The sequence below is a fragment of the Colius striatus genome, chromosome 11 (assembly GCF_028858725.1).
Source record: "Colius striatus isolate bColStr4 chromosome 11, bColStr4.1.hap1, whole genome shotgun sequence".
Taxonomy (NCBI): domain Eukaryota; kingdom Metazoa; phylum Chordata; class Aves; order Coliiformes; family Coliidae; genus Colius; species Colius striatus.
Window position 1 is genome coordinate 17,962,476 of NC_084769.1, and position 22,066 is coordinate 17,984,541.

Sequence of the window (22,066 nt, forward strand, 5' to 3'; positions counted from 1 at the left end):
CGGGGCGTCCCGCCGGGGCTCGGAGTGGAAGCCCCGGGGCTCCGGCCCCCGCCGCGCCGCCTGCTCGCCAGGGGCCCGGGCCTGCGGGCGGGGATCAAACAGAGCAGGGAGGCAGCTGGTTGAAATTTAACCACAATATTCTCGCTCCCCATTGTTTCCAGGGAGGCCCGATATTTCCACAACAGGATTATGGCATCTGATTAACTCGCTGAGACAACAATGAGGGGCTGGGATGGGCTTCCCCTTCTAGCTGCCAAAAGGGGAAAGTAAATACAACACCCTGATTTCAGGAGTGAGGGCTTGCAGGGCCCCCCTGGTTCTCCCCCAGCTATGGGCCAGGGAGGGATCCAGCATGGCTCTGATTGCACCCCTCTAGTTCCCTCGGACCTTCCCAGGTGAGGCAGTGGCTTGGGATGTCCCTGTGCACACAACTCCCTCAGGGATATCCCCTCATCAGCTCTTTGGTGGGCACGGGGCATGGGTCTGTCCTAGGGATATGCAGAGGCCAGGATGGAACAGCCTGGCCTTAAGTTCAACTCTGTCTGCAGGGCTGTGTTGGCCTCAGTGGGACCAAGCAAATTGGGCAAGAGGGATGCAGGCTAGGGAGCCAGCAGCACCTATGGACTTAAGATGCTGCTATCCAGTAGCCCCGGTGGACCATTTCCTTTTCAGGAGCTGAAGGCACAGTGCATCTGGCCAGAGGTCTCTCCATCAGGATTTTGTACCCAGTAACCACACTCTGTCAGGTTTTCATACTGGTTTTGCGTACCAAAAGCCAATTTTTGTAGTGGTACCCAAAACCAGTGCCCAGAGCCGCTCTGAAGTCCTGGTACTGAGTAGGATGCTGAGGCTGTCACACTGCTCTTGCACAAGAGTCTGTCCAGCAGCCCCATTTCCACATCTTTTCAGCTGATCCTTTCCAGGGCATCACCAGAGTGAGCAGAGGGGATGCTTCACAGCAGGACTCCCTCCTCCTTCCTCTGGCTTCCCAGGGCTGCAGAAGGGGCACAGCTTTCTGTGCATCATTAGCACAAGAAAATCAGAGCCTGGGCTAGGTCTGCAGGTACCTCCAGGCTGCTTCATACTCCTACCAAAGGAACGAGTCCAGCTTCACACTTTGCCCATTACTGCCACAAGGGAGTGAAGAACAGGCTCATCTGGGATGCCACTGGCTCTGGGAGATACAGTAGATCCCCAGGGAGAAGTGCTCTAAGGCCGCCAGAGCCCCAGATCCACACCTCCAAATAACCCCTGAAGCCTGCCAGCATGCAATGTGCATGCCACACACACCTGTCCCCCTCCAGGCTGGCAGCATGCAGCCCAGCCCTGCCCACATTGCCTCAACACTCCTGTCCCACAGAGGCCCAGGGCTGCAGACAGGGAGCTGGGTTTGCCCATGACAGCATTGCCTGCCCGTGCAGAGGCCCCAGCATCCTGCATTGGTTCTGGCCACAACGAGCACTGGGCACAGAATCTGTCACCTTTGCACGCTGCATTCCTGATGCCAGCTTGTAGCCCTGCCAGGCAGAGCCCACTGGCACCTGGGGCCAAGTGGGATAGGAGCCCCAGGCAGGGCTGGGTGTGCAGGGATGCTGTGCTGGGGGCCGTCTGACCAAGGTGAGGGGGAATTGCTGCTCAGAGGGGCATTTCTTCTCAGGGAGCTGTCGGGAAGGCACAGTTGCTGCCACAGCATTGGGTCACAGGAAGGAATTACCCTCCAGTGGAGGTGGGAGAGATGCAATGTCCATCCCTGTACCACCCGGCATCTCTCACAGTGCACACCGTGCACACCTCCTGCCTGCATCCTGACTGCCCAAGTCCTTCCTTTCCCGGCACCTCAGCTTTCCCCACCACCGCATCCCCCCGCCGTGCCCCGAGCGGCATGGCAGCGCGCCGCAGACGCTCCCTGGGCCGCCACGGCCGCGGGGACAGCGGGCAGGGGGCTGGCACAGGGCCCCGCGGGGCTGCCCGCAGACGGGAGCTGCGCGGGGCGAGCGGGCGGCGGAGCCGGGAAACGCGGTCTAGGTGGTGCTATTTCTCTATTTTTGCACTGGATGGGTTTGGGATTTTCCTCTCCCTTATTCGCTGCCTCGGCCGTCGTCTTCTCCTCTCTCTCTCTCTCCCTTTTTTTTTTTTCTTTTCCTTTTCTAAAAATACTTGACAGCGATTGAAAGGTCCCTTTAATCGAGGCCACAGAGCCCTTATTAAGGGCACGGGTCGGGGTGCTGGGCCGTGCCCGGCATAACGGCTTCATTAAACCCTGCGAAAACTAATATTTATGGAATCAAATTTATGGAGGCCAAGGCCGAACTTGTGGCCTTTAATGTATGTCGGGAGCTCAAATCCAGCCGGCTCCAGGGAGGAGGGGGTGGGGACAGGGAAGGAGACCCCAGCTAGACAGGATGGGACAATGAGTGGTGACACTTCCCGAGCCGGTGGCCTGGTCCAGGGAGGCACCGGCAACCCCATGCTGGAGTCTTGGGGGGCTGCAGTCCCTGAGGTGGCCTGGGGGATATCGGCAGAGCTCTTTTTACTGCCGATGTCTTCATTCTCCAGCTTTTATTTATCTACCATCCATGCTTCTGCTGTCCCACCTCCCCTTGCCTTCCTTGGAGCAGGGTGATTGGAGAGGGACCTGTTACTGCAGCAGGTCTTTACCCCCAGCCCATACTGCTGGGGTGCTTCCCTGTCTCTTGAGGACAAGTTGCAGGTCTCCCCAGGGGCTCCTGCAGCAGGACAGGGCTCCTGAGCAAGATCCCTGCAGCATCCCTGGTACTAGCTCCCTTGAGGTGAGTACCCCAGGCACAGGTAGAGACACAGCCCAGGTGCAGCTAGTGGTCGGGACAATCCAGGAGTGCAGGTGCTGGTTTGCACCCCTGCTCTTCTATAGAGTCCACCAGCCACTGGAACAGTCAGGATGCAAATGTGCCTCCCTCCTGTGATGTCCCTTTAGCCCCAAATCAGATAGAGAAGCCAGATGCTCCCTCGCTGGGGTAATAAACTCTCCTCCTGCATGTGCTGACATGCACGGGACAGCAGTGAGAACCACAGACCCAGCAGGGAGCTGAGGGACCTGTCTTGGAACAGAGCAGCTCCCAGGCCAAGAGATGGAGCCCAGAGGGATGGAGCAGGGGTTGCACCAGGAGACAACCTGGTGACAGAAAGCACAAAAGGAAAGCTGCTAAACTCCCGATGCCCCAGTTGTAACCCCCAGCTGGCAGGTAGCATGACTCCTTGGCAGACCCAAATCTGCCAGGTAAGATGCTGGCAGATGGGAGAAGGCAGGATACATAACCACGCCTGTCAGCACAAGTTCCCATCCCATGGCTTCCCCTCCCCACCACCCACCACCTCAGCATTGCTCCCTCAGAGAGGAAATATAAAAAGCAACTGGCTGCTCTCGCCCTGGGGACTGGCAGGCCACAGCCCAGCAAAGGCCCTTTCATTCCCCTTCCACAGACATAGGGGCTGCTCCGGATGTTTTTGTTTCCCCCTTGCCGCCTGGGAGAGCAGGCAGCAGGACTGCAGCCTCCCAGCCCTGGGGAGCAGGGCAACTGGGGGCACAAGGGGGTCCCTGCCCCAGGACAGGGGCACTGCTGCCTGCCTCCCTGCCTGCTCCTTTGGGATGCAGCTGGGGCAAAGGAGAGGAGGCTCAGCCCCAAAGCATGTGGGCACAAGGGCTGGGAGAGGAGCGCAGGGATGGATGGATGGATGGATGGATGCATGGATGGACAGATGGTGTGTGGAGGGGCAGAGGTGGTGCTTTGCATCCAGGAAGCATCTGTAACTTGCTCCACGGCTGCTCCCGGACCTGGGAGCTTTCAGGTTAGTAGTGTCTTAGTTGTCCCTTGCCCTTTGGAGGCCAGAGCTTGAATTAACCCCATACCATCAGCTCACTAACCACAGGGAAACTGCCTGCATGTGGAGAGTGGCCCTCAGCACAGCCAGGCTGCTTTTGCCAACATTCTGCAAGGGCTTCACCTTGCTTCAGCCATGAGATCATGATGTATGCCAGCATGGGTCAAAGAGAACGTGGGCTCCAGGATCTGGGGGTGCCCTCATGCACACATCCTCACACATGCTGCTGCTCAGGGTGAGGTACTGAAGGGACTGGGAGCCACTATTCTGCCCCATGGCAATGAACTGCTGTCACCTCCTCACTGTTCACAGCCACTGCAAGCCTCTGGGACAGCGGGACTGGCCTGAGAGAGACCCAGCAGCATAGGAGAGCTGCACCCCTGCCTGAACACTGTGGGCCTAAGGGAGACAGAGCAGGAGGAGAGGAATCTCACCCAGACAACACAGCTCTTTATTGTAGACCCACAGAACAGCAGCCAAACCCCACAGGCCTGCTGGAGCACCATCTGTCCTGCACCCACCTGCAGCAGCCCTCTGACTCCATGCAGGTCTAGCACTGGCTCCATGATGGTGCAGCCTAAGCAAGCTCTGCACCAGGGAAGAGGTAGAAAAGAGGTTCCTGAGACACCACAGAAGAGAGGAGATGCTCCATTACTCTGGCTGGAGACACCTCAGGATGGGACCATGGTCCACCAGATGTAGACGAGGAGACAGAGGATGATACATGGGTGCTCTCCATTGCCTCTCTCAGATGCTGGGCAGGCGAAGATCCCTGGGGTGGCTGGCAGCAATATTTCAGCTGAAGAGCCCCTTTGCCTTCTTTGGCTTGGCCTTGGCTGCAGGCAGACGGAGCTTCTGAGCTGGGGAGGAGACTGGCTGGAAGCAAAGAGGAGAGAGTGTCAGTCCTCCCCAGGAGGTCACACAGGATGGGTGCAATTAGTGACACCCTCCTCATCCCTGTGGGAAAGTGCAGATCATACACATGTGTGTGATGGACCCGCACTCTCCCCAGGCAGGGGGCATGGGGTAGGATAGGCTGGAATCAATCTGAGACCCCCCAGCCCATCCCAGAGGGGCACTCACTGTGGTTCCCTCACTGGAAGATGCTGTTTCACTCTCCTGGGATGCAAGTGGTGGAGGGGGATGCTCTGGGGTTTCTGCAGCTGGGGTCGGGCCCTCACCATCCTCTGGTGCCAACAGAAAAAGATGCAATTTAGGACTGAGATGAGGGAGTGTGGGACATTGACCAAACCCACATCAGGAACAATGTCTGGGTGGGGGAGTTCACCCAAACAGCGAAAGGAGAGACTGTTGAATGGGGTGAGGTGCACTGAGAGTCCCACTCCCCTTCCCCCAGGATGAGGGCTCAGCTGCAGGGGGGCTGGGTACTTCTCACACTCCCCACCCTACAGCCAGGCAGCACCTCAGGGGTGCCTCTCCCGCTCGCCACCCCACAGCCACGGAGCACCTACCCGAGTGCTGCCGTTTCCGAGCCTGCTTGGCCTCCTGCTGCGTCACTGCCGTGTAAAGCTGCCGCAGAGCTGAGGCGAATGCCTGCCCTTCTCCCACACTGCAGATCTGGGGCAGGCTCTGTGGGAGAGAGCACAGGCACCATCATCCTGCCAGGGAATCACCTGTCAGGACACGGTGCGGCAGAGGGGCAGAGATGAGGATGTGCACCCCTCTGCCCATGGGGCTTCAGTGCAGGGACTGTGGGAAGGCTGGCGGGGCCGGGCAGCTCCAGCACCGGGCAAAATGTGGCTGCTCCCCAGCGCTGTGCACACACACACACATGTGCGCACACACACACACACCCCGCGTGTGCACACCCCCGCAAAGCTGCTCGGGCCGGCGGCTGCCTTCCCATTCAGAGGCAGAGCGCGGAGCCTGCGAGTCATTCATGAAACGCCGCAGATAAGATCGCACGGGAAGGGCCGCGGCTTCCCCAGCTGCAGCGGCGCAGAGCCGCGGCTCGCCGATAAGGACGGTGAGGTCGCTGCCAGCGGCAGAAGCTCGGCACGAGGCGGGGACAGGGAGCCCCTACCTGCCACAGCTGCCTCCAGCGATATCTGTGTGGGCAGCACAGGCCATCCCTGATGGCCCCTCTGCAAATGAGGGTGATGTGGTGTTGAGAGGAGGGCTGCCCAGGTTTGCTCCCAGGCTGGCAGAGCAGCTCCCATCTCCCTGCACACGTTTTTTCTCCATCCAGGCTTGAGGCAGGGAAGTTCCCCTCCTCCTGCCCACATCCCCTTGCCCTCTGGGCCATGCTAATATGTATGGGGGACCTTGGCTCTGATGAAGGGGAGGGTGGCAGGCTGGGCAAGCACCACTGGGGACCTGACACAGCAGAGTCAGCAAGTACATACGTGCAGGGATGGGGAGGCGTGCAGGGGGCTGCTGCGTGGGGGCACGTGGGGTGCGGTGTGAGGGTGGCTCTGCGTGAGTACAGGGAGCTGTGTGTGCAGCCAGGTGTAGATGAACATGGCTCTGGGTACATGCAAGGCTCTGTATGTGTGTGTGGGTGTGTGTGTGTGTGTTGTGTCAAAGGTCTGTGCACTAATCTCTGCTCTGCTCCACACCCAGACAGCAGGAGAACAAAGTGTAACAGATAAGGCCGGCTCCTCTGTGGGCCAGGGCAGCGAGGAGGCAATGGGGACACTCAGACCCACTCAAGGCCAGAGTCCAAAGCCTGGCCCCAGCATCCCAGTGGCAGAAAGCACAGGCTGAGCCCCGCTGCCTGTTCCCCGCCAGATGGGGAGGGAGGGCAGGGCTGATGACAGGTCAGTGCCCAGAAAGGAGGCTTGCCCACAGGTCTCATGCTGGAGCCACGGGCATGGAGTACCCCTTAGCTGTATAACACCAGAACCTGCCTTTATGCCAACTTCTGTGCAGGACTTTCTGTGTCCCTGCCCACTACAACAGGAGGGAGTGATACTCTGGTCCCAGCACCCTACCAGCATCCAGGCCACTGGGCAAACACACCTCTGTGCTGGACCATCACAAAGTCCCAGGGAGGAGAAGGGATGCTGAGCACTTCTGACACCCCAGGGATGTTCTTGCCATGGGTGTCTCAGACCACAGGGCCGGGCTTGCACCGGAGGCTGCTAAAGCAGCATCCAAGGTTGGGAAGGCGACTACACTTCAAAGGCAGAAGAGGGGCTGGCAACGAGCGGCCGACATAGCCCAGATCAAAGGCACAAGCTGGAGTTATAATTCAGAGAAAAGCAAACAGCAGCTCCCAGGAAAGCCAGGAACGGCAGTGGAGTGAGCAAAGTGTACTAGATAGCACTGCGTGGGTCAATGCCCCGGCAGGGCAGGAGAGTCCCCTGCAGAGCCACGTAGCCCTGGGTGCCACCCACCCTGTTGCCCATCCCCTTTCCCTGCCACTAAGGGGTCCCTGGGGAGTGCCAGGGTGATGGGACAGCATGTGCACCGATGTGGGCTGCAGTGCAGGATGGCACCCGGGACATGCCCTGAGCCCCGGGTCTGCTCAGGATGCTCCTCTTCCCTGAATCCAAGTGGGGCCCTGGGCAGGGCAGCTGCTCCCTCAGTGCTCAGCCAGAGCTGTCCAGAGCCAACACAGTGTCTCTGTGGTGACCCAGGAAACAGGGCAGTGCTGTGGAGTGCCCACCACCCTTGCAGACACCCGCTGTTCTGGAGATGGGCACACACACACCCTCTGGGCTGGCACTCTGGGAGAAGGGTGCTCAGTACTGCGGCCCTCCCAGGAAGGATGGGCACCCAGGGTGGCACAGGGTTCTGCAGGTGCAGGCCACCCACTACCCATTCCTCCAGGAAAGGCCCAGCTCCAGCAAGCCCGGGATGGAACCTGGGAGTCACTGGCCACCTCCTGCCGCTGCCTTTCCCATGGGCTCAGAGCCAGGGGGCTGCTGGAGCTGGCCCACGCGGGGATGGGAGGGCCGCGCTTCACAGCCCCGGAGGGAAATGGGTTTATAAGCAGAGCTGGAAGGTTTCCCTGCAGTGCCGTGACTCAGCAGGGAGCGCAGCATGCTGTGCCAGCAGCTGGCCACCTGATGGCCCCGGAGGCTGAGAGGGACAAGGAGGTGTCCTCAGAGGGGGCTGGGTGGGGGACAAGCCCTGGATCCCAGGGACTTTGCCCTCCCTCCTTGCCCCACTGCTCCAGCACATCCCTGAGCTGAACCCTGCTGCAGTCAACTTGTCCCCACTGCGATGTCAGCCCTGGCCACCGGACACTTGTTTTTCTCTGATTACCCATCTGTGGGATAAAGAGGCTACCCGAGGTCTGGGGAGCAGCGTGAGCACAGAGCTGGCAGCGGGGGAGTGCCAGCCCGGTTGCCCCCACAGCTCGCCGGGCACCGGGGAGTGACGGCCGGGGAGCTGGCACAGCTTGCCCCGCATGTTATGACTACCCAGACACAAGGCCAAGCGGCACGCTCCAGTATCAGGAGTGACTCAAGGCTGCGGCAGTGGCACAAGAGGCTCCGCAGCACATCCTGAACTGCGATTACCCTGGCCACGGGGGCTGCCTGGTGAAGGGGGTAGGCGTCTGACCTCACAACAGGAGTAAGCCGTGCTCGCCAGCAGCCCCACAGCTGTGACAGCAGCTCATGGGAAGCTAGGCTGCAGCCTTGCTCCGTGCCCCCCATCCCAGAGGGCTTTGCCATGGTTCTGAGCCCCACCATGAGGGTGTGACAGGGTACAGCACCCATCTCCCAGGCATCTTGCCTTCACCCATCCCTGCCCAGACTCTCTTCTCAAGAAGCAGTAAGAGATGGCGACTTGGATGTCCTCTTGACAGCATGAGCAGGAGGGGCATGTCACCCAGCCCAGCACTGTGTCACCAATGCAGAGGCACCTTCCCCTAGCCCAGGCCTGGGGGTGGTTTGCAGGCAGGCTGGATCATGTTGGGCCTCCATGCCTGTGCCAAGGACCAGAGTCTAAATCGGTCGTGCACAAAGCTGGGGACTGACCCTTTCATTATCACACCAGACATTCGAAGCGGTTACCAACATTCTTCACTACAAACCCCACATTCCTATTTTTTAATATATTTTTAACTGGAAAACAGAGCAAACGGGGCCTGTTTGGAAATTACAGCCTGGCTGCTGTGGCTTGTATGTCAGATCTGCCCACATTCCCGCGGCCAGCCTCAGCACATGCTCCACAGGGGCACACTTAATAATTCCTGCCAGGGCCGGGAGCCAAGGGGTGTGGGCCAGGGTGAAGGGGGGCATGGCTTCCCCGGGCTCCCCCTGCCAGCCCCGCGGGCTCTGCAGAAGCAGTGTGGTGGAGTGGTGGCCCAGGAACGGTGCAGCAGCTCCCTAGCCATGGGTCACAGCTGCCACAGGCAAAGCCTGGCAATGCTGTGGCAGCCCATGGCAGGCAGCAGAAGGGCTCCACGGCTGAGGCATTCCCATGCCTCCTGGCCAGGCCGCCCCAGTGGCCTCCCCTGCCATGGGCTTTTCGCATGCTCCTGGGAACATGGCTGGTGTGGCTCGCTGGATGTGTGCTGGGCATTTCTGCCCATGGTGGTGCCAGTGTTGGTCAGGCTGGGGAGGAATCCGTCCTGGGACCCAGATAAAGAAGCACTGATCTGGGCCAGGTACTGACCCAGCATCTGCCACAGTGCTGAACCAAAGGGTCCCACCAGGATCTGCCTGCTGGAGGACAGAGATGAAAGGGGTTGAGCTGCTCCCTTGCAAGCTGGGATCAAGGGCAGGGTGGGGATGCTCATCCCCCCTGGATGGAGCAGGACACATCAGGCTGGCCTCCTGCCCTAGCTCCCTGGTGGGGCAGTGACCCTCTCTCTAGGGGCAGAGCTGCTCCACAGCACCCTTAGCTGTGCCCAGGCACCTTGAGCTGCCCCACACTGACAACCAACACCCTTACGCAGCTCCTCCAGCCCTTGGCTCTGTTTGCACATGCACACCTCAGCCTACAGCATTCCCTGGGACCCAAGCGGCAGATGGCCAAGGGCCCTGCCCTGAGCTTGCACCGTCCCCATCACCCTCTGCCACGGGAACGTGCAGCGGCAGCAGCTGGCAGAGCCGGCGGTGCTGCCAGCCCGCCCGGGGAGCAGGCAGAGCAGGATGGACAGGCAATCCCAGGCAGGGAGCCAGGCTGAACACACCTGGCAGGAAGCAGCGGTGCCGGCAGCCGGAGAGCTGACGAGAGGTAAAGGGGTCACTCTGGAGAAGAGCAGGCGGTGAGGCCGGGACGGCCGAGCAGCTCATCCCAACCTGGCCCAGCTCAGCCCGACCCAGCATGGCACGGCCCAGCACGGCCCGGCGCTCCTCCCAGCGCCGCTCCGGCCCTGCCGCGGGCAATGTTTTCCTTTCCCCCTGCCTTTCGGGGCCTTTCCAGCGAGCAAATGTCAGGCGCATAAAGAGCAGCACTGTGAGCGGAAGCTGGAGCAGGACGCCTGCCCTCCGTAAGTGCTGTCTCACACTTCATCAAGGCAGCCTTTGCGAGCGAGGCACCCGCTCAACAACCACCAGTCTATGCTGCCCGCCGACCGCAGCGGCCCTGACGCTCAATACCCTTTTCTTTTCCCCTTGTGCTGTTTTCGGGGCTTGGGTTACAGCTTTGCTCGCAGACACTGAGCGCGGGGGCGCTGCGTCAGCGGGGGCTCGCCATTGTGCTGCCGCAGCGCTGAGGGGATGCTGGCGGGGGGGAGATCCTGCCCCGGCCCTGCCCACCCGCTGCTGCTTCCAGCTCCCAGGGAGAAATCCCAGGCAGAGGAGGGTCAGAGGCAGCAAAGAGGTAGGGCAGGAGGTTGCAGCATTTCCTCTGAAGCCCAGCGCTTGGCAGAGGGCTCCTGGGGGCTACAGGCCGCAGGCGCCAGTGGGCACAGCCCCTACTCCATCACAGTTGGAGACAGGCTACCCCACTGTGCTGCCCAATGGGCATCCGAGCCCTCCTGCTGCCCAAGGGTGAACAAGCTCCCTGAAAAAGAGTGAGGCCAGCAGAGCATCCCTTGCTACCGGCACCCGCCTTACCACCCTGGCTGTATGACCCTGTGAGAAGGTCGGTAAGGCTGCCCAGGGGCTCAGGGCGGCTGCTGGTGTCAGTCCCAGCTCCAGCCTGACCGTGGGCACTTGTCCTCCCATCCAGCATCCCATGAGGTAACAGTAGGACAGCCTTTGAGGCAGCTGACCTTGGGTACCAGTCTGGCAAGGGAGCCGGGCAAGGAGAACGTCCTGAAGAGCAGCAGGTTCCAGGACTTGTGAGGACTTGCTGCTGGCTTCCAGGAAGGCAGAACCACAAGCTGATGGCACTTATAGGCATCAGCTCTGCCAGCCTGGCACACCACTGACACGAGGTGCCTTCTCCAGGGGCCAGTGCAGGCTGAGGAGGGCCTGGGCAAGCCCAGGAGCAAAAGACATGGAGACCTGGTGGCCAAGATCTCTCCTATCCCAGGAGGGCAGCTCAGGGTCTCCTCTTCTCTACAAGGAAGCTGGGTGTCTCACACTGCCTTGTTATCGTAAGGTGGCTCGGTGAGTATGGACACATCACCCAGGCTTATGATTGCAAAGCGTGCCAGCTCCGGCGGGTTTATTATTGTCTGTCCAGGAAAGCTGGTCACATGGCACTGGTTTGTTATTGTGGGGTTGCTCAGGAAAGCTGGCCAGCTCATCCCAGCTTGTTCATATTGCACAGGGCTCGTGGGGGACTGGCCGGGAAACTTCCTGCAAAGTGGGGTGATGGAAAGAGAGCCACACCTGGTGAATCACAAGGATGCTGTGTGGTGATAAGGACGTGGGAGCCAGCACCCCAGCTCCACCCAGCCATGACAGGCCACTGGTTCAGGGCACACACATTCAGGGCAATCCTGGAGCCTGTGGGGCTGGCGGAGGTGGCAGGAGCGTGGCTCAGTGCCAGGGGCTGGCAGAGCATCCTGCAGACCCCTTGAGAAGCAAAACCTGGGGGTGATTCATGGGGATGCTGCACCCAGCATGTCCCTAAACGCGGCAGGCACACAAAGGATTAGCTGAGCTAACAGGGCCCAGAGAGGAAGCTGGGGCTGAGCCAGGTAGGATTAGGGGCTTTGGGGGCAATCTGGGCACGTTCAGGACCCGGCTGAGCAGGAGGCAGCAGCTGCTCCACCCCAGCAGCTTTGCAGTTCCTCCCAAGCACGGTCACAGCTGGAGGGGCAGTCCCTGGGGACGCTGCCCCCTCCTCACCCGAAACTGCAGCAGGAAGCATTGCTGCGTGGTGCAGCAGGGCTCACCCCTGCGCTGGCTCAGGCAGCTCCCCAGGCACATGGCACCGGCAGGGCTGGGTCTGACATGCCCCAGTGGCCCTGGCACGGCCACTGGCACAGCCACTAGTCACCATCATTTCCCCTTGCTCTGCGACAGCCCATATTTCTCAGCCCCAGCAGCCCGTCCATGTCCCTGCAGGCAATGCCCAGCTGTGCCAATGCCCAGGTGTCCCCCAGGCAGTGCCTAGCTGTGCCAATGCCCAGGTGTCCCCCGTACAGTGCCGCTGCCCAGGTGTCCCCCAGGCAGTGCCTGGCTGTGCCAATGCCCAGGTGTCCCCCAGGCAGTGCCCAGCTGCTCAGTGCAGATGTTGGACCCCGGCCAAGCAACAGGATTGAGTGTCAGGCGAGCTCCCCATGCACGGCAGTGGCGGCAGGAGGCCAGGCTGCCCTGCGAGCACACAGCTCCCTCATTCATGGCAAAAAATAGCCCCCCCCGGGGTGTGGTCCAGCCTGGAAAAGCCCCCTCCAGCCCCAGCCAGCCCGTGTTTACTCAGGCCGGGGGAGGTGCGCTGCCTCCCCCTGCCCGCCAGCCCTGCGCAACATCTCCCTGCCAGAGCGGCTGCTCTTGGACGTGGTTCCCTGGGTCCCCCCTCAGCCAAAACACACAGGCTGGGGCTGGGGGAATGGCAAACCCCTAAAAAGCGCTCGGTTTGTCTCCGGGAGGAGCAGCCCCCGATGATGTCATGAGAGTTTGCAAGCGGCCACATGAAAAGGACTCGCTGCCCAGGAAATCCACAGGTCCATGCTCCGACAGACAAGCCAGCGATTCTTCAGTGGGCCAAGAAGGAAACCTCAGGGAGCCTGAGCCAAGCCTACTCTGGGGACAGAGTCTGTGCCCAGCCCCATGGCCCCCCAAGGACCACAACCCTGCTCTGCAGTCTCCCTGTGTCCTTTCCTCAGCATCTACAGTCCACAGCAGTCCGAACCCTGCCCCCAAATCAGTATTCCTGGGTACCGATCCCTGCCCTGTGGTCCCCAGCACAGGGCTTGCCCTGTAGACGTGTCCCAGTAAACTACCAGCATTCTAATCCCTGCTCTGCAGCCTCTGGAGTCCAGATCTCTGCCCCACAGACCCCAAACCCTCTCTCTCCTGGGCTAGGAGGTAGCACCCCCATTTCCATGGTGATCTATCAAGCTGTAAGCAGCAGGTGATTTAGGGCTAGATAACGGGGATGCAGCAGGGCAGGGGATTCTCTTTCGTGAAGGATTATGCTGGGGACAGCTGGGAACACACAGACACAGCCCCCCTGGCCCCCTATCTCCTCCAAGAGCCAGTCAGGATCTCTCCCTGCCCTGGCAGCCACTGCAGACATGGACTCTGAAACCAAATCTGCTGCCCAGGGCCTCCCCTCCCCGTTTTACCCTGGTTCAGGATGCAGCAGCCAGAGCCATAAGGAGGCTCTGCACACCCCAGCCCCACTGTGGTTCTGGCAATAGAGCTGCCTCCCCCACCTTATCTCCAGCTGCAGGCCAGAATGAGCCAAGTGGCAAGTGAAGAGCAGAGTGGTTTTGACATCATACCCCCAGCACCTCCCATGCATGAGGTTGTCAGCATCCAGCCCATCCACCTGCAACTTCCCATGGAAATACTCCCCACCTCCACTTGCTCCATCTACCCCCATGTAGGTGCAAGGTGACAAGACCCAAAGGCTGCCTGGGGACTGGTGTGTACCCCGGGCTGGTGCTCCACCAGCACATGGGCACACTGGGAAGTCCTCCGTGGAGCAACTGGCACAGATGTCCTCACGCCACGGTGCTGGGGCACAGGGCTCTTTGGGGCCAGCCAAGTGGCAACAAAGGACCCTGTGGCCAAGACTCTGCTGCCTTCAACAGACAGAGGCTCTTTGCAAAAGGGCCAGCTCTGAGCAGACCACAGCTTGGGCCGTCCAGGATGTGGGGCTGGTTCCTGAATCTATCCATTATTGCATTGGGCTCATGGAGGGGACAGGACCAGTGGAGAGGAGATGGGACCCCCAGGGTAAGCACAAGGCTCACAGAGTCACTCCCTCTCCCCCTCTGGGACCAGGGTGGGATGTTTGGTCCCACTGTCCCTGTCCTGCCAAAGACAGGGGACTCAGTCTCTGGGACTGTCAATCAGGCTCCTTTCACCAGAGCTAAAAATGCACTCTCAGAAGGAAAACAAAACAAAAACACAAAACAAAAACAGAGAGGTGAAAAATTCCTTGTCATTTCTCTCCTGCGAGTCCCCAGGGCTGGCAGAGAGGTGAGAGCCCCCGGAGTTTGTCAAGCAAACACTTTCACACCCTCACCACGCTCGGCACGCTGCCGCTGGAATGCCGCTGGAAGATATATTTAAGTCCTGCTCATCAAAGGAGTCTGTTCGGAGTCAGTCTTGGGCAACGTGCATGTGGGTTTGGCCCAGAGAGAAAACCAGAGAAGCTGAGAACATTTCTTGGGGATGGGAGACAGCTCATGCACACAGAAACACACACACACACACACGCACATACACACTCACACGTGAGATAAATGACAGCCTCCAAGGTCGTGTGGCTGTAAGGTCGCAGCCTGGGCACGAGATACCTGCCTGCTGCGGCACTCACCCTTATCAGCCCCTGTTGCAGCACGGGGTGGGGATGTTTAGGCTGGAGGGAGGCCAGCAGCCATGCTGCATTCCAGTGTACTGTAAACTTTGTCAAAGTGAAATGAGCTTGGCCAACAAAGCCAGGGTTCGCGGAGGCAAGCAGGAAGCAACGCTCTGGGAGAGGACAAGGCTGCAGGGCCACGGAGGGCTGGCTGGGGGTGAGGAGGTGATGAGTATCCTCGGCCCAGGCACAGCACTACGCAACAGGGAGGTGTGGATGTAGTGTTCCTGCAAGCCTAGGGTTGGTGCTTGCCAAAGTGCCAGGGCATCCCTGGCCGCTACACAGATCCTGCTCTGCCTCCCTCTGGCACTTGCTGCCCCAGGCTGCCAGCCCTAGCCCTCCTGCAGGCATTGCTGCTCATCTGCTGCCAAACCTCCCCAGCCCCTTGCTTGGAGGAGCCGAGGGCTGGTAGTTGCATTTGCCCCACAGCTTCTCCTCCCAGCCATGGCTTTGCTGTAACGGGCACAGCAAGGAACACTTTGGGAGTGGGATTGCAGGCAGCCCTTTTTTACATAGACCACTCCTGTTCCTCAGCTCCCTCTTTTAGAAGCATCCCCTTGGTTTGCTGCAATCAGCCCAGGGACCTATGCCTATGGACCACCTCAGAGTCAGAGAGAGGAGAGTATCCCCATCTCAGCCATGGCAGTGCCATGACATTTGCAAAGCCCTGGTGCTGGCCACAGGGTGGGAGCCAAGATGCTCCTGCCCCAATTCTGAAGGTGGGTCTGGGAGCTGCCACACAGGCTGGAGGGCAGGGACTCCATCTCCAGAGGTGATGTGCAGGGCTTTTCTCTCTCTGTTGTGCTCCAGACAGGAGTAAAGAGGTTTTAGCCTAAATCTTATACCTAATCCCAGCTGACAGAGCTGCAGGTCGGGGTCTGGGCAGGGACTGGAGCCGGCCAGGGTGGAAGGGATCATTGCTGGGAGCAAGTAGAGCACACTGGCGCTGTGAAATCAGGCATTATGCTCCTGTCGCCTGCGGCAGGTCCGGACAGGCCGACTGCCAGGGCGCTGCTCTGGTTACGGCAGGGGTAATCCCGGCACCGGGCACGAGGGGCTGACCCTGCGTAGCTGTGCCCCCTAAGCCGGGTTCATCTCCAGGTGAGGGGAGGGATTGCTGGGCCAAGGCTTGGGTTTCAGGCACCTGCCACTAATAAAACACTCTGTCAGGGCACCTTCGCCCTCTCAGCCCTTGGAGAGAGGGATGAGGTCGCTGCAGTGCTGCTTGGGGAGGTACAGAGGGCTGGGGGAGCCAGGAGCCATGGCCCTAACCCTGCTCCACATTGCATCTCTCCACCTATGGGAGCAGACACTCTCTGCAGTCTCATCCATCTCTGTCCTGCCAAGTTCGGCTGCTGCAGCCCTAATCGCTGCTCATTTTCAAGGGGAGGGATTCCAGCCAGTGTTGGGAGGATGATGCTCCGAGCCCCCACTGCTCCCCTGTGGGCAATGAGGAGCAAAGACCTCCCCAGCACCGATGCTCACTGCTTTTTCCAGCACCCTGCCCACTCTTCACGCTGTTCTTTCCATTTGGGTTTGTCTTATTCTGAAGAGTTCATCCCCCCACTTGCCATCTCCAGACAGCAAAACCATGCTCTTTGGCTAAACACAGGGTTTTTTAAAAAGCCTCACCATTTTCATCCCTATTTTTCTAGGCAGTTTCTTCCATGCAGCACTAGCTGTCATCAGCAGCACTAGAAAACAAGGTACCTGGGGCGCCTGCTTGCAGCTCCCCTGTGCTCATGACAAACTTCATCTGTTTGCAGTCATTCTCTCCTGGACCGTCATCACCTTCTGGTTTAAAATATGGTTTGTCTTTAACCTTATCCTTAATAACATGTTCTGGTACGTTGTCTCCTTTATGGTGTCAGGCCAGAAAATCCTCCTCCATAACTAAAACCCCTGCCACCTCCATAGCCCTGCTTTTTGCCAGCCTTAAAGACATCAGAGGGCTCAGCAAGCTGGACCGTGCTGGCTCCCGCCCCTGCTTCCCCTTGCTGCACCCCAGCCTTTGGTGGGGCTGCTGGTTGGCTGGCTGGGGTGGTAATTTCCAGAGCTGCTGGGGCACTGTGGAGGAGGACCATCTCCCTCCCCAGACAGGTCTTTCTGCAGCCTCAGGGGAATGGAGAACCTCTACAGCCCCCTCCCCTGCAATGCTGTTGGCTGCCATCATCTCAAAACACGAACTTGTCACCAGGGAGCTGTTTCTTTGCTTCCCAACAATCTCAGCTCTTCCAGCAGACCCAAAATAGGGGGAGTAGGGTCCACTCATCACCATCCCTGCCAAATCCCCTGCCTCCAGGAGCTGAGGCTGGGAGAGAACCTCTCCAAACACCTGGAAACTCAAAAGGCAGCTCTCAAAGTAGACATCAGAGCCGAGGTGAGGATTGGGCTGCTCCTCGCTCTGCCTGGACTGGCTCTTGGAGATGGTGCCCACAGCCCACTGCCTTCTACCAGGCTGCACATCTGCAGCCTCCACCCGAGTAGGGGAGCAGGAATCAATTACAGGGCTGGCAGAGGCAGGGCCACTCGAGGGCTGGCGAGCGGCACCGGCTCCAGCGGCCGCAGAGCATGTGGCACAGCACCGGAGGCAGCTCGCAGGCCCAGCTGAGCACAGATGTGCCACTGGCTCATGGGGAAGAGGCAGGGGAACCACTTGAAAGCCATGGCATGAACATGCTGGTAAACCAGGGCCACTCCTCTGGCTCCACATACTATTTATAGTGCTCCGGGTGCCCACCGTGGGGGAGTTCAACCCCTGGGGTGCAGACTGCTGCCAAGCCAGTTTTCTTCTCTGCTGAGCACCTCCCTGGACCCTCAGAAAGATCTGAGAAAGGTCCCAGGTAACTAAGTTGCTCTAGGGTGGGCTGGCCCAGCTGGGTCTAGGATCTAGCCAGCCACAGAGGCTGATGGCATGTCCACATCAGCCAGCACTGGAGGACCCAGCCTGCATGCAGCCCCCCTGGACAGCCAGCACGTACAGCAGGAACCAATAGACAAGTCCCACCACATCAGGAGAGAGCCAGCCAAGCCACGGCCACTCCTCGGAGACACACCGTCAGACACCACAGGCAGCTGTGGCTGAGCTGGGGGTCAGATGTCCCTGCTCCCTCCAGCTGCAAGGGATGGTCTGGGTGGAAAGGCTGTGGGGAGGCTCCCCTCAAGCTTTTAGGCTGTTTTCCCTGTTGTATGGGAGGGTTTTAAGCCTGAGTCCCATGTCCCTGCAACAGCACCCCCTGTGCACTTACAAAGGCCTCTTGAGTCTCTGCAGCCAGAGGAGAGCTGAGAACTGCTGAAACTTGATTCTGCCAACCCATACTTTGTGGGGGCTGCCAGAGGGCTTTGGGGAAGGTGGGCAGCAAAGAAGAGCAGCAGTGCTGTGTCCTCAATATCTCCCAAAGTGCCAGCTCTTCATCCTCTCCACCTGCCAAACAGCACTCACGAGCACAGCTCTGCGCCCAGCCCAGCTCTGCCACGGGAAGTGATGCTGGCATCCCCTGTGATTTGCTTTGGGGGTCACAGAATCAGTAACCACAGGACGAGGGACAAAGCAGACCCTTCCAATGGTTTCTGCAGCACAGAAACCTGCCACTTGCAGTCCTGTGTGGCAGGACCACCACTGCAGAGATGGTGGGAGATGGGGGATGAGGCAGGCAGGCACTGGAGCACTAGGTCACACTATGACAGCCGGGATGAGAACATGGGTGCCTGGGGAGACACCACAACCACATGCCTCCTCAGCCCTCCATCAGAGGTGTTGGGGCTCCTGGCATCTACCAATATGAGGTGAGGATGCTGACCACACAGCCTCGAGCCATGGTGACCCAGAGAGGTAGGACCATGCCAACTGTGAGCAGGTGGCTGCTGCCCATGCTCTCCCAGCCAGCAGCCAAGGAGCAGCTAAATTTGTTCCACCAATATGTGGGCAGTGGGAGAGACCGGGGGGGCTTGTCCAGCCTGTCTGGGCCATGCACAGCACAGGTCCCACCACCCTCCTCAGTGCCGGTGTGGCCAACCCTGCCCCAACACCAGTGACGGGAACAGAGCCCTTCTGGACGGTCTCTTTGGCACCTGTGTGTCCCGATGACTGGCCCCGAGCGGACCCAAGTCCTTCCTTCCCCGACCACAGAGGGGAAAGTTTCCAAATTAAAAACCTAAAACTGGCAACAAGGTGCCCATGGCAGGAACCTTTTAAACCGGCCATTAAAGTTTATAAGTTAGACGGGCACCAGGAGCGAGCGGCAGAGCTGCAGGAAAACAGCCTCCCCTCCTTGAGCAGCTTAACCACGGCTGTCCCCAAAGCCACAGGGCTGACGTCACGGCATGACTTCACCTCCAGCACCCACCGCTGGGACGGCCCCAGCCCCGTGTTTACCCCTGCCCATCCCCACTGCTGTCCCTTGCAGCCCGCTTTTCCCTTTGAGGTCGGTCGGCAGCCCTGGGGCCTGGCAAGGAAGAGGAAAAGAGCAGGGAGAAGGAAACCAAACCTCAGCGCCCACAAGGCGGGCTGCAAAACACGGAGCCCCAGTGGCCACGCTGCGGGGATGGCCAGGCTCTGCCTGAGCCCCTCCACCTCACCCCTAGCTGTGGGTCCCCTCCCTGCCTCACACACCGCTGTGCCTGCTGTTGTTCTCCTGTTCTCCCACAGACAACACACTGTGCCCTCAGCAAGGGGGCCTGGGGAAAGGTATCTGATCCAACTTGGTGTCCTGTCCTGCCCCAGAGGGCACCACGGGTAGCTGAGAGGACTCAGCCTCCCTCCCAACAGGCGAGAGGGTAGTGGGTGAGTTGTATACCAACAGGTATGGGGTGGGTGAGATGCATAACCTGTCTCCAAGTCCAGCTGGGAACACATGGCCAGCCCTTGGGTGAAGCACAGCACAGGGTTTCAGTTAGAAGAGCTTCTGGAGCAGCAGATAGAGAAGGCTCAGGCGCCTGGGCACAGACTGGGGCAACACTGTTCCCCTCTCCCCTGCCAGCGTGGGGGCACTTTGGCTATGGACCTCTCCAAGAGGAGCCATCAGCCTCGAGAGGTGTTGCAGGTGCACGTGGGATGCAGGTTTGCTTTGCACAGTGGGGTGGGGAGGCAGACAGGAGAGGATAAAACTCCACAGATATTGGTACTGGAAGAGGCCTGGAAGAAGCACCATGGTTGTTTTCAGAGTGGCTGTGCACGGGGGCCAGCACCGAGCCCTCCAAGCTCTGTAAAGCCAGCTCTGCACACTGGAACCAGCCTGAAGGATGCACTTAGCTTGGAGATGCACATTGCCAGAACATGGGGGAGAGCCACAAAAGCCACATGGGTTCAGGAGGGGCAAGGCCAGGGGCTGCGTGGCCGCAGAGCTGCCTGCAGCAAGCCCAGGGCACTGGTCAGAACAGGCTGGGAAAGCCACCAGCCTCATCAGTTGTTGTTTGGAACCTCATGGGGCACATTTTGCCTGCTGTCACCTCCCGGAGAGGTCTGTGGGTTGCATTTATAGACTCGGCCACAGACCCCGGGTCCTTGTCCTCTGGACCGCACAGCGCTGCCTCTGCATCCGGAGCATCTCTGGGAGCAGAGAGCTCCACCAGGGCCCCTGTGCCCCGCTCAGCACCCCCTGCAGCACCCAGCTGCAGGGCAGTGCACACACATACACACACACACGCGCACACACACACACACACACACAGGGCAGCCTCTGCAAACAACTGCTTGTTAAGTTAAAATTAAACTCTGCACAAATATTGACCTTTGGAGGGGACACAAACTCTGCCGATATATTTACCAGCTTTATAAATGGGCCTGACCACAGTGCCCTATATGCTAAGCTGGAGCAGACGAGGGCTGCGGAGGTGCCCAAAAGAGGTATACCCCCTCCCTCCTTGAATGGGGTTCAGCCCAGACAAGGCCACTGTGACTCCCAGCTGCCCCTCACCCTCCCCAAAATCCCTGCTCCAGCCTGAAGGAGGCTGGACGATGGTCTGGGTCCACTTTTCCCCCCCAACTCATGGTTTCTCTTGGGAGCAGCAGGCAGCTCACAGAAGGGCAAGCTCTTATCCCCACTGAGCTTGTGAAAGTGGTCCAGCAGAGTAGTCCTGAAGTTGCTGCTCATTTTCCAGCCCTTCCAAACCTCTGCACTGAGCAAAGCCTCACTGCTTGGCAGGGGCACTCACTGCTGGCCACAAGCCCATGCCCCCTCCACATAGCATGCAGCACATTCTGTGGGGTTCTTATCTCTCGAGAGGGACTCAGAGATAAAGGCTCAATCCTCCATCTGGGAAAGCTTCAGGAGCTGCAGAAACACCAGCAGCCTGCAGTCAAAGAGAGCCAAAAGCACACGGTGACAGAAATGCTGTGAAGAGAAGGCGCAGGACAGCTCTGTGGTGGGAAGTTACCCTTTGCAAACCCACCAAGGCTCTTGGAAGCTGAGCATACCAGGGGATGCGGTGGGACTAGGAGGGTGTTTCCCCAATGATGGCTAAACCAGCTCGGCTGTGGTGGGAGAGGAGGCAAGCTCTTCTCACAGTCTGCACCTTGGCTAAAGCACAGGGAGCACATGGGAATAAAGGGTGGCTTTTGCAGGCAGAGGGTACGAATGAGGCAGTGCACGAGGCAAGAGCATTTCTCAGTGATATGAAACTCTTCAGGGCAGTCAGAAAAACTGCCAAGTGCAATAAGTTGCCACTGAATAGCCAGGCAATGAACGAGGCGCGGAATCTGAACTGACAAACACAGAACAAAGGAGCTGGGGAACAACCCCAGTGACAGGGTGCACAATGCAGAGCTGACATCCCTGTGTTAGTGCATTTCAGTTGGAAAAGACCTTTAAGATCATGGAGTCTGACCACTCACCTCACAGTGAGCACTAACCAGCCCAGCACTAACCCATGTCCCTCAGCACCTCATCTGTGTGTCTTTTAAATACCTTCACCACCTCCCTGGGCAGCCTGTGCCAGTGTCTAACAACCCCCTTGTTGAAAATGTTCTTCCTAAAATAAGTTCTTCACCCTAGTCTCCTTCATGCCCAGAGCTGTCACTGCCCCTTAATCCTTGGCCAAAGAAGATGACAGGGCAATGGGCACAAGGTCCAGCTAAGCATGCCTCAGCAGGCTCAGCGTGCAAGAGGGATGATCAAGGATGGATTTAGGAGATGGACTTGAGCTAATAAGTGGCCAAACACAAGACTGCCCAGTGCTGCAGAGCCCAGGCCCAGGTCCTGTGCCAGGAGCAGCATGTGCACTGCCTGGGCAGCGGGAGGAAGGCTCATGTCCATGCCAGCTGCCCGGTCCCTGGCCCTGGGGACACGGGGAGGAGAGCACGACATATACAGCAGGGGATGCCCAAGTTCCAGCTCTCGGAAACACTGAATAGAGTCTT

The 22,066-nt window shown here is 59.2% G+C and overlaps 1 protein-coding gene across 2 annotated transcripts in view; it reads right to left on the reverse strand.

The window, feature by feature from the left end:
- Positions 1-4,296: 4,296 nt before the first annotated feature.
- NHEJ1 (non-homologous end joining factor 1) overlaps positions 4,297-22,066 on the reverse strand; it is a 42,369-nt gene continuing 24,599 nt past the window's right edge. Inside the window, exons 6-8 of one of the 2 annotated variants that reach the window (XM_062004918.1) lie at positions 5,331-5,448; positions 4,942-5,045; positions 4,297-4,730 (exon numbers count right to left, since the gene is read on the reverse strand). In XM_062004918.1, the coding sequence (XP_061860902.1) occupies positions 4,530-4,730; positions 4,942-5,045; positions 5,331-5,448 (423 nt within the window). In that variant the 3' untranslated portion in view covers positions 4,297-4,529. Of the gene's footprint in view, positions 4,735-4,941; positions 5,046-5,330; positions 5,449-22,066 lie in introns of both variants that reach the window. The other variant, XM_062004919.1, reaches the window with a different exon arrangement.